Source organism: Grampus griseus (genome assembly GCF_964374135.1).
Source record: "Grampus griseus genome assembly, chromosome: 19".
NCBI classification, from domain to species: Eukaryota; Metazoa; Chordata; class Mammalia; order Artiodactyla; family Delphinidae; genus Grampus; species Grampus griseus.
This window is the reverse complement of record NC_139013.1, coordinates 56,836,288-56,848,476: the sequence shown is the minus strand read 5'-3', so window position 1 is coordinate 56,848,476 and position 12,189 is coordinate 56,836,288. Positions and strand designations below refer to the sequence as shown.

The following is a 12,189-nucleotide window of genomic DNA, read 5'->3' as shown; positions in this document are numbered from 1 at the left end:
GCCGTCGACGGGAACAAGGGCCTGGACGGGCTCCAGAGAAGCACGGCGAGCGGCAAAGGTGCTCCCAGAGGCTACATTTGTAGAACAGTCTTGAAATGAGAAATGGAGCGCAGATCAGCGGTTGCCGGAGGCTGAGGAGACGCGGGGGCGAGGGGGGAGTGGGTGTGGCCATAAAGGGGGACGGGGGTCCCTGCGGTGAGGGGATATTCTGCATCGGACGGTATCAACGTTGGCATTTGGGCCATAACACTACTAGAGTTTTGCAAGATGTTACCCTTGGGGCAGGCACGGTGGAGGGCTCGGGGACGTCCCTGGATTATTCCTACAACTGGACGTGAATCTACAATTATCTGGAAACAAAATGTTTAATTACAAGAGGACAAACATCAGATCGCATTGCTGTCCTGCTTAAACCTTTCAGAGCCCTTCCTGGCCTCTGGACAAAATCTAACGTCCTTCCCATGGCCCGGAAGCTGTGCTCAGACCCCTTACCCTCTGCCCCCACTCTGCTGCAGCCTACGCCTCTGCCTCTGGGCCTTTGCACGTGCTGTTCTCCCCACCTGCTCGTTCTCCCACTCTCCACACGACTGCCCCTTCACATCCTCAGCTCTCTGCTGGTGTGTCATTCACGCATCGTCCAACCACGGTCCCCCGAGCTTCCCCCTGCTGCAGGTGCTGCGGCCGTACCGGGGGGCCGCAGTCAGGAACCTGACAGACGGGCCTCTGCCCTCCAGAGCGTGGAGGCCACGGGAGCCAGCGCACAGGCGTGTGTGCACACGGGGCGCCCAGAGGGGACAGCAGAGGGGCACCACGCCTGGTGCCACACACCGCCCTCACCAAAGTGGACGTCAACCACTGCGGCTGCGTCTCTGAACTCAGCAGTAAGCAACCCAATGGCTGGGGGTGGGGCTGTGAAAAGGCCATGCACACAGGTTGGCTGCATGGCCCACAGCCACTCGGCTTGGCTCCTACAACCAGCCTCCGACAAAGCCTGCCTGGCTTTGTGACACCGGCCTACCAGGTAAGATCCTGCCTGGTACTCCTGGGAGGGGTCCCCTGGCCACCCTTGGTTCCTGAAACCCTCCCCCACTGACCTGCCCACAGTGTGGCTGCCACCCACCCCCACCTGGAAATGCCTCCCCTCCTCCCATCTGCCGTCCTCAGCCCTGATGCAGAGGCTGGCTCGCGGGGTGGGAGGGACAGGTGCTTCTCAAGGCGTGGTCCCTGGGACTGCCTGTGTCAGACGGCCCCACTGCAGGCCCCTGGGCTCTCCCCTGGGAGCCTGTCCAGGTGGCCAGGGTTAGGCGATCAGCCCAGAGACTGCAAGGTCAGCCCTGTTGCAGCATTTCCCGTCTCCACTGCCTGCCTGAGCCTCAGCTCCCCACCTGTAAAACGGGGGAGTCATGCTTCTCTCACAGGGAGACCACAGGAGAGAAGCCTGCGCAGCTCCCCAGCTCAAGGCCAGACACTCGCCAGGCCTGAGAGTGACAGCAGTGAGCTGGGGGGAGTGGGATGGGAGGAAGGTCAGAGCGTCAGATGTTGGCTGCAAGGGCGGACCCAGGAGTCCCCCAGGAGAAGCTACCGAGCACCCTCACAGGAGAGGAGGGACAGGGAGAGGCCCACTGCCCGCTCCAGGCCTCCGCCGTGGACTCCGCAGGCCCTGCTCCCACTTCCCACTGGCTGTGGGATCTCGGCCCATTTGGACATCCGTGGAGGATGGAAGGGCTCTTATCCGGGGTCCATGGAGAAGTCTCAGGGAATCTTCGACCCAGAGGTGCCCACAAAACATCGCATGAGTACAGGGACTTGCCTGCCACCTGGGAGAGGACCACAGCTTCCAAATGCTCTCAGAGGGGTCTGGGAGACCCCACAAGTTTATGCATGGCTGGGCAAAGGCCCAGCAAAGGCTCAGGTTCAGAAGAATGTGTCTTCCTTCCCTTTCTCTGCTTCACTGTTAGACCTTGGACTCCTCTGGGCCTCAGCTTCCTCAACAGTAAGGTATGGGGTGGGGTCAGGGGTGGGCGCTGAAATGATTGCTCCATTGGGAAATGCCATCGCTAGGTGCCACGGGCGGCTCTGGGCCAGCCGAGGCCCACTGCCCCCGGCCGTGCGACCTCGTCAAGCCACGGAACCCGCCACGCTTCACTTTCTCATCATCCCTTAAATGACAGCACACGCTTTACCCCAAAGCACTGATTTAAGGACTAAAAGAAGGAACATCTATGGTAAGTGCACAGCCCAGTACTTGGGACAAAGTGGAGGTTAAAAACAGTGATTATCCTTCTTCCACAGGAATCTCCTGGCTTTAGGATTCTAGTTAACACGTATGCACCCCGGAGCACGTTCAAACCAAAGCCCGTAGGGCATGGTAGTGGGTTGAAGAGTGTCCCCCAAAAGATATGTCCACGTCCTAAACCCTGGTACCCGGGAATGTGCCCTTATGTAGAAAAAGGGTCTCTGCAGATTCAATGAACTTAAAGTTCTTGAGATGAGATCACGCTGGATTTGGGCTGGGCCTGAAATCCAATGAGAGGCATCCTTACAAGAAACAAAGGGGAGGGACTTCCCTGGTGGCGCAGTGGATAAGACTCTGTGCTCCCAATGCAGGGGGCCCGGGTTCGATCCCTGGTCAGGGAACTAGATCCCACATGCATGCCACAACTAGGAGTTCGCATGCCACAACTGAGGAGCCCACGTGCCACAACTAGGGAGCTGGCGAGCTGCAACTAAGGAGCCCTGGAGCTGCAACTAAGGAGCCCACCTGCCACAACTAAGACCTAGTGCAACCAAATAGATATTAAAAAAAGAAACAAAGGGCAGACACAGACACAGAGGAGGAAGCCACTGCTGACAGAGCAGAAACGTAACAGCACTCACATGTGGTGCTTGCGAACGCTACCGTCTCTTTCATTTTCATGAGCCACTTGGCCCAGAGTTTTAAAAAACTCTGTCCAGAGCAGCGACTCTCAGCCCTGCCTGCTTTTATCACACACCCAAGCCAGATGCCACCGTCCGAGATCCTGGCTGGAGCAGTGCTGGGTGGAACCCAGACGGACCCCTCCCTGAAACCGTCCCAGTGGTTCCAACGTGTGGCTGAGGCTGCTCTGGGCAAGAGGCCGTCAACCTGAGACACGTGTCAGAATCACCTGCACACTCTGAAAAAGAATCTCAGGCCACACCCAGACCACCTTGTCAGCATGTGTGGGTGGGGCCCAGGCACTAGCATTTCCCCAAGGACCCAAGATGACTCCGTGAGCAGCCAAGATCGGGACAAGCGTGCTACAACGGAGCCGCCCACGTGAGAACCACCCGGGCGTCCCGCAAGCATGTGGATTCTAACCCTGCAGGTCTGCGGGTGCCTGAGATTCTGCGTTTCTAACAGTCTCCAGGGATAACCATCCTTGGTGGTCCCAGTGTGCAGCCAGGGTGAAGAGGCACCGCCCAGCACTGTGGTTCTAAAAGTGGGGTCCTCAGACCAGCAGCAGCAGCATCAACTGAAACTTGTAAGAAATGTAAATTCTTGGGCGACACCTCAGACCCAGAACTTCAGCAGGGGGCCAGCAACCTGTTGTAGCACACCTCCCAGGCAACTCTCACACACACTCACGTGTGGGACGCACTGGCCCGAGTAACAGACAGTGGCGGGACGGCACCAGCCGTGGAGACTGCCCCTCGATTCGCTCAGAGGTCTCCAAAAGCACCAGGGAGCCCTCCCTGCATTCCAATCAACACCTCTGACATTCCCGCGAAGGTGGGAGATGGAGATGGAAGAAACTGGTATGACTCCATCGCAGAGATGAGAAAACCGAGGCCGAGAACAAGCCTCCTTCAAAGTCAGCAACTTCAGCCCTGGGGTAACAGCCACCCTGCCCGCCGTCGTTCAGACACAGCTCAGGGGCCCTCCAGGGACGTCTCTGCTGTCACTCAAGGACACACACGTCTCTCCCACCCCTTCTCAGAACTCTCACCTGTGGTGCTTCCATTTGGGACGCCCAAAGTCTGGCATAAGAAACCCGTAATTATTTCACATAGTTTAGTTTTGCATACAGGCTACATTCTTCTTGGTAAAACTCATGTCCTCCTGTTTCTCGTGTTTTATTTTATTTTTATTTTTTTTGCGGTACACGGGCCTCTAACTGTTGTGGCCTCTCCCGTTGCGGAGCACAGGCTCCGGACGCACAGGCTCAGCGGCCATGGCTCACGGGCCCAGCCGCTCCGCGGCATGTGGGATCTTCCCGGACCGGGGCACGAACCCGCGTCCCCTGCATCGGCAGGCGGACTCTCAACCACTGCGCCACCAGGGAAGCCCCTAGACTGCATTTCTGTGTCCTCCCCCCACCAAACCATACGTTGAAATCCTAACCCCCAAAGTGATGGAGTTAGGAGGTACAGGCTTTGGGAGGTGATTAGGTCATGAGGGTGGAGCCCTCATGATAGGATCAGTGCCTTTATGAAAGAGACCCCACAGAGCTCCTTTGTCCCTCCCCTCAGGTAAGGACACAGAGGAGGTGGCAGTCTGCAACCCAGAAGGCCCTCACCAAACACCAAATCTGCCAGGGCCTTGATCTGGGACTTCTCAGCCTCCAGAACTGTGAGAAATGAATGTTGTTGTTTAAAACCCCCCAAACCCTGCCCCGTCCATGGTATTCCGTTACAGCAGCCCAAATGAATGAAGACACAGAGTCAGGCTCGGCAAAGACTGCCAGGTGGATTCATCAAAAGTGGACCTGAGCTTCTCAGTCTTTATGGCTTGAACACTGTAGGAACTAGTAAATGCTTCTCAGTGAATGAATGAATCAAACAGGAAAAGGGATCTTTAGAAAGTGTGCAAATGAAAGGGTGCTTATTTTTCTGCTTGTCTTTCCTAGCACTTTACAACGAAAGCTGCTCATTAGACAGTGCTCCAAAAATGTCTTCTGGGGCTTCCCTGGTGGCGCAGTGCTTGAGAGTCCGCCTGCCGATGCAGGGGACACGGGTTCGTGCCCCGGTCCGGGAAGATCCCACATGGCCGCGGAGCGGCTGGGCCCGTGAGCCATGGCCGCTGAGCCTGCGCGTCCGGAGCCTGTGCTCCGCAACGGGAGAGGCCACAACAGTGAGAGGCCCGCATACCGCAAAAAAAAAAAAAAAAAAAAAAAAACTCTTCTGGCCATGAATGCCTCACAGCATTAGGACATTATCTCTATTATGCACCATATTCAACACCATCTGCCTTACTCATGTAACACACTGTCAGTCTCTATAAGCAACGACAGAGCTGATAACAAAACAAAACCGACCAGGGAATTACAATGGCAATGCTTTAAAGAGCTTTAAAATTCCCCTTTAACTGTCTACATCCAGTTCTAAGTCCTTGCAACAACATGGATGTGTGAAATGATGACAGTGGATGAAATCACGAAACACTACTACATTGGCACAGGTGATTCATTCCACAAGTATTTATTGAGTGACCACTGTATGTTGGTACCACTTTAGTTACTGGACATTCAACAGTGACCGGCACAGACACACAGCCCTTCCTGCATGACTCTTACACTCCACACCAGCGCTGTCCAACAGGACTTTGTGTGATGACAGAAATGTTCTGTCTCCGCACTGTCCAGGGTGGTGGTCACGAGTCACAGTGGCACTTGAGCGCTTGCAATGTGGCTTAGTGTGACGGAAGCGCCGAGTCTCTAAATTTCATTTCATTGTAATTAATTTAAATTCAAATTCAAATAGCCACATACAGATTGGGCAGGGTTGGTGTAGGTGACTAATCCGTCGATGCCCGTTTAAAGAGAACAGAAGCAAAACAGTCTTTCATTCGCTGCTACAGACAAAATCGTTCCTTTGCTGCCTTTGGTGTGCCCTTTTTTTTTTTTTTTTGCCACACTGCGTGGCATGCGGGATCTTAGTTCTCTGACCAGGGGTCGAACCCATGCCCCCTGCAGTGGAAGCACGAAGTCTTAACCACTGGACCGCCAGGGATGTCCCTGGTGTGCACTTATAACCCCTGTGCACCCACAGGAACTGAGCACACACAGCCCAAGGCGGAAATAAACCTCAGGTCTTATTTCCATGAGTCCTAATAAAGGACCCCACCCCAAAGCTGCCTCCCCTAGCTGGGAAATGCTCTCTTGGTTCACCAGGAGACATCTAGAAGGCACTCAACTTTTTCAGAAAAGACTGATAGGATTGGGGTGAAAAACAAACACCCCCAGTAGTGGTGTTTCATGGAGCACGGAACCCACACACTGAAAGAGCGGGAGCAGGAAGACTTCTGGTGGCCGAGTGTGGAGGGGTCAGGGCCAGGTGGTCACTGGCCGGTACTGGCGGGAAGAGATGCCCGGAGGAATTAGAGCAAGGCGGGCTCCCTGGCAGCCCAGGCAGTTTGCGGGGGGCGCTCTCCAAGGTGCTGAAGGGACAGCTCCTCTCCGGAATGATGGGAGAGCCGGTCCCTTCCTCCAGCCCACAGGGCCTGTTCGGCGGGGCCAGGACCCCTTGCAGTGCCACCTTCATTGACCACGTGACCTTTCACAAGTCAGGAAAGTACAAATTGGGGAGTGGCTAATCCAAGAAGGGATGGACCACGGCAGAAAATTCAAGCAAACATCATCCTCTCTTCCAGGGCTCACAAATCTAATCTCTTGCTGACATTTAAGGACTAAGGAATGTTTTATACAGAATTATCAGCTCATGGTTGATAGCTAGCCGGTCTTTCGAGCTGTGGAGGCCTGGCAGAAGATGAGGAAGAAACAGTCTTGAAGAGAAAGGGCAGACGTTCCTGGCCCACCCCCTACTGCCACCATCACCATTTTCCCCCAGGGGCGTCCTCTCTCCACGGCATCCTCAGGGAAGATGGGCGCACGGCCCCCTTTCCCCAGGTTTGCTGCGCGAACTGTTAGCGTCAGCGAGGGCTACTCACTAGCCAGCCGGCGGAGGGCTATTTTCGGAGGATGCTGATACTTAGTTCCTCACCAGCCCAGTTAGGCTTCCTAATATAAGGCTCGTTACATCGCCCCGGGGCTGTGCTGGATGGGGGGAGCTTTCAGCTACACTCCTTTCTCAGCTATTTCTGGCTACAAAGAACTAGTTACTTGCTTTCCCCTCTCCTTTCACCTCATGGAGACTTTTCCCTCCCCAAAGGGGCTGAAAGGCTCTCTGAGGAGATGCTTTTATCTCCAACTGCCTTTTGTTTCTGAAATGAGTTCCTATTGGCGTAATACCCGTGTCCATGGACCTGCTTCCTCCTAAATTGAGCATTTGGATTAAAAAACAAAACAAAACAGTTTACTTTTCACATATTCCTGGCCAAGCACCCAAAACACGACCAGTGGTCACTGACTTTGGATGAGGGTTTTTCCCCCTTCAACGAGGCATTAACTGCCTAAACGTGTATTTAAAGTGGAAGCAAAGCCGCGAGTCATCTGTATCTGAGCCCTGCTCCGCGGCTGGCACCCTCCCTTTACAGGGAGAGCTGCTTCTCAGGAGCTGGAGCTGGGAGGGATCTGGAGTACCTGGCAATCGAACAAAGCTGGAGGATGCACATGGCTGTGTTTTGGAAGACAGGGTGGAACCCATCTCTGGGTGACAGGTGTACTGTGTGTGCGCGCAGGCACCGGGGAATCTGAATTTTGACTGTGGGCGTGTGTGATTCGTGTGTGGGCTGAGGGATCTGGGCCGGTGAACGGAATCTGTAACTGAGGGGGAGCGGCCGGGTGTGTGCAATGACTCATATCTTTCGGGCTGTGGGAGGGTTTTATTTGTGGGGGGGGTAACTTTTGGTCCGTGGGATCCTGTGTGCATGGCACCCAGCAGGAAATATTTACCTGTACAGCAAAGCAGGGGTCCAGCGAGCAGACAAGAGGGCCTGGGTGTGGTGTCTGCCCGTGTGCATCTGCCTCCAACTCCTCTGCTGCACCCAGAGGAGAACGGGTACGGAGGAAGAGGAAGGAACAAGGAGGGAGTTTTGCACGAGGGAGTTTAGAGACAGGTGTTCCACACAGGAGCACGGGATCTGGAACCGCTGCCCCGAGCGTGAATCCGGGTGCCGCCCAGCGTTCACCAGCCAACTCATCTGGCTCCTCTGAGACTCAGCTTCCCAATGTGGGAAATGAGAGGACGGAGAAAACCAAGCCCGGAGAGGTACAGGGATTGAGTGCTGTAATTATACATACACCAGCCCCATGCTCGGCACACAGCAAGTGCTGAACATTGCCTTTTATTATCATTTTCACTATCATCATCGTCATGTCTGGCTGTTGGTTCTAATAACGATCACTGTAAGTGACATTCATCACATATGAACTGTAATAATAAAACAGGGTTAAATAATAACGAATGCTTACTCTATTCCTGGCATTGACGTGTACACCGCCTCAATTAATCTCCACCTACTTCACAGTTATTATCAGCCCTTTGTACAGCTTCAGAAACAGAAACGCAGAGAAGTTAAGTAACTTCCCCAAGGTCACAGAGCAGAGCAAAGGCACCCCTGGGATTCAAGCCCAACGGATGCCAACCCCACAGCATGTGCTCTTGCCACCCTGCGCCCTCAGGCCTCACCGTCAATGCGGGGTCACCTGACAGACAGTGAAGGCCGCTCAGCTCACTTTAGTGAGCAATGCATGCCTTGCGCCCGGGGGAGGAGGAACCTGGAGGAGGGGGAGTTGGCAGAAGTGTCCCCAGCTGAAATGGATTCCGTACCAATTCCAGCTAAATGCAGACTACATTTGCCGTCGGTGCATTATTCATGAAAATCACCACTTCCCCAAGTCAGCACTGGGAGCTGGGCTGAAGTTCGGGAGCTCTGCTGATGCGGGCCCAACATTCCCACTCCTCTTGCAAAGGAAGAGTAGGACTGGAGTCAGGACCGTGAACTCATGAAGGCTCTACTTGCCCTCTCCGAAACACGGCCACCCCCGCCCACCAGCTGACTTGGGAGCAGGCGAGGAGGCCCGCCGTTCCATTCTGGCAGACCACGACACCCCATGTCGGCTCTGCTCACCCCACGCGCTGCTTGAGGGCAAACGTTCTCAACAGTCCCCTCCTTCCTCATGAGGAGCGGGGACCACGTTCCAGAAAAGTGGCCCCAGATGTCTGGGCCTGATTATTCCAGGCCAGGAAGGTCAATTCGACTTTCCATCATGCCCTGTTGCCAACCACAAGGCAGCAGTCGGCCGGGCGCCCTGCATCTGTGTGCCTGCCTCGGCTGGCATACAGGTGGTGTGATGTGAGGAAAGAGGGCCCCACCCTGGACAGATCAGGGGTTCAAACCCTCGACTCTGCCACCAAAGGCTGGGGGTTCTATCCTGTCTCGGGGGCTCCGGGGCCTCCCTGGCTCTGTCTATGATGGATATGACCCTTGCCCCTCCAACGTGTGAGACTCAAGCAACACAGTGCAGACGGAAGTGCTTTAGGGAGTGGACACGGCGTAGCCGGTTGAATGGCGGGTAGAGACCCAAGGATGTCCACCCAACGAAGGCAGCACTCCTCACAACGACGCATCTGCTCCTACGCTCACGCCCAGCCCCAGAATCAGACCCTCCCCTCCCAGCCGTCACAGCGAAATTACCACCCTTCCCTCTGAAATGGAAGTTCCGCGAGGGTATGGCCTTCCGCCTGCTGTTTTCCCAGAGCCCCGACCACCTGCTCAGAGTAGGCACTCAGTAGATGTCTGTGGAACGGAGCATAGAATTCTGTTGGCCACTGAAGATTTCTGGGGAAGGTGGGCCGACTGGGGTGCTGGACCTCACTCTCAGACACTCTGCTGAGCTCCAGAGGGACCGGGGCTCCTCTCCTCCCAGGCTCCAGTCTCTAGGCACAGGCACAGCTGGGAGCACCTCTGGAGGGACGGATCTGCCTAGCGGCCAGACCAGAGCCCCTGGGTGACAACGGTCCCGGGGTTCCCGAAGAGCCCAGCTGGGAGCGCCAAGCTGCTCGGCCGCCCACCTCAGCCACCCACATCTGCGCCTGGGCCTTGCCGTGCCTGCGAGTGCGTGCGCGCGCACACACACACACACGCACACGCACACACACACACACACACACACGCACACACACACGCGGCCTAGAACCCAGGGAGGGCCGTCTGCTCAGCCTGCCCCAGCGCCCCAGGGTCAGGGAAGCTCTCCAACCCACTCCAGGAAAACAACAACAGCACAGAAGAGGCCGCCTGGGACGGGGCGCCACGGCTTTGACAGGCAAGAGCGTTATATAAGTAACTGCCCCCCACGCCTCCTCCCCTCGGGGGAATAACGAACCCTGCCTCTCGGCTGTATAAGCCAAAGTAATAATTACTCTCCAGCCCTCCGTCACTTGTGGATGTGGCCGGGGAGCAGGTGTTTAACTCGGAGGCAGCGAGCAGGAGACCACACGTACGCTCGTGATCTCTGTGCCGAAGCACGCAAGTCCCCCCTGGGCCCCACTGCTTTCCCAGGCGTGCCTGAAAAATTCCTGGGGAGCCATGGAGCCACTTCTGGGGAGGAGCTCCTACGTGGGGGAGGGAGCCTCTAGAGAGCAGGCTCGTTTGGGGTCTGGCTTGCAGAAACAGTAAATTCTCCACGCCTCTCAGACGCCCCGAGGAGTGGACACCGGACCGTCTGGGACGGGGGGAGGGGGGGACAGCCGCAAAGCTGGCCAGGGCTCCCCGCACAGAAACCATCCTACAGCCGCGGCGGCGGGTGGGCAGGCGGGCAGAGCTCTGGCTTCCAGCCGGGAATGTGATGGCATCTTAGGATGAAGGCACAGAGCGCCCCTAAACTAATGGTGAAAATGATTCAGCCACTGAAAGCCGAGCTTCCTGGGCTCGCGCTAAACAGATGGGCCTCCCTCCCTCCTCCCCTCAGCAGCCTGCTCCGGCAGTGCTAGCCCGCGTCCAACCACCTAGAAGTTTATTGCCTTGTTGTGATGGTTTGGGTTTGCAGCCCCCGCCTCTAGCTCTCCCAGCCACTCTCTTTCCATTGGCTTGGGTTGATCAGGACTCAGGGAGGCCCGTCGGCACCGCAGGAAAACAAGCAGCAGAGCTGGGGCCTGACTCCTAGAGGCCGACACCCAGGGAGCTTTGCCAACAAGGGGAGGGGGCCCTCTCCCAGCCCCCCTGCGCCCTTGCTGGGTCCCGGAGGAGGCCGCGGGCCCAGTCTGGCCTTTCCGGCCTCCTCTTGGACGATGCACTGACACTGCTCAGCTCCGCGGCTCCCGGGCCTGGCACTGCTCCTGGAAAGCCCCCAACACCCTTCAGCTAGCACAGAGGCACTGTCCCCCGCCAGGCAGTGGGGCAACCTGTAGCCAAGGCCGCTGTGGCCTCCAGGGAGCCCCAGGAAATGCCCCAGGTGCCCACGGCCCTCTGGAGGGAAAAGCTGGACTTCCCCAGAGATAAACAGAAGAGGCAAGAGAAGAAGGTCCCTCCTCCGCCAGCCCCCGCGCGCCCAGCGCACCTACCTCCATCGGAGTAGGTCTCGGTGCCGTAGCCGTCCTGCAGCCCGTTGCTCCAGGTCCCTTCGTACTTGGCCCCGTTGCCCGTGCACTCCCGCACCCCGTAGCGCCCCTTAAATCCGTGCGTCCACTCGCCCTTGTACACCCACTTCCCCTTGCTCTCCAGGCCGATGCCGTGGCGCTTGCCCTGCGCCCAAGTGCCCTGGTACGTGTTGCCGCTGGGCCAGGTGTAGACGCCCAGTACCTCGAAGCCGTGGCTCCACGAGCCGGTGTATTCGCCTTGGCCCTTGGGGCCGGTGCAGACGCCATGGCCGTGCGCCTTGCCGTCCTCCCAGCCTCCACAGTAGGACCCTCCATCGTCAAAATTAAACCTACCCCCACTGGACATGCATGTAACTCGGTTTGCAAATCCCGCAAACGGTGAAAAAAAAAAAAAAGGCGATCAACAAACCGGAGTCTTGGTTGGCTGGCTGGCTGGTTTTGTTTTGCTTTTTTTTTTTTTTTTTTTAAAGGAAGAATGGAGAAAGCAAAAAACACAGCGAGCAGGTCCCGGTCGGCGGGCGGCCGCGGCGCCGGCTTCGGTGGAATTTAAGTCAATTGGGGGCGATTATTCATTTTCGAGCTGCGCCGCGGAGCCTGACCAGCGTCTCGCGCTCCCGCTGGAGACAGGACCGGAGGGGAGGAGGGCGGGGGAGGGGAGGGGAGGGGGAGGGAGGGGGCAGGAGCAGGAGCGTCTGGTGCAAACGGCTCCACCTCAGCTGCAAGTGCCCCTCG

General features: G+C 56.7%; 1 protein-coding gene across 1 annotated transcript in view; it reads right to left on the bottom strand.

The window, feature by feature from the left end:
• JPH3 (junctophilin 3) overlaps positions 1 to 11,803 on the bottom strand; it is a gene marked incomplete at its 5' end in the record, with an annotated part of 80,520 nt that extends 68,717 nt beyond the window's left edge. Inside the window, one exon of the mRNA XM_082677235.1 lies at positions 11,422 to 11,803. Within this exon, the coding sequence (XP_082533361.1) occupies positions 11,422 to 11,803 (382 nt within the window). The remainder of the gene's footprint in view (positions 1 to 11,421) is intronic.
• Between the last annotated feature and the right edge of the window lie 386 nt (positions 11,804 to 12,189).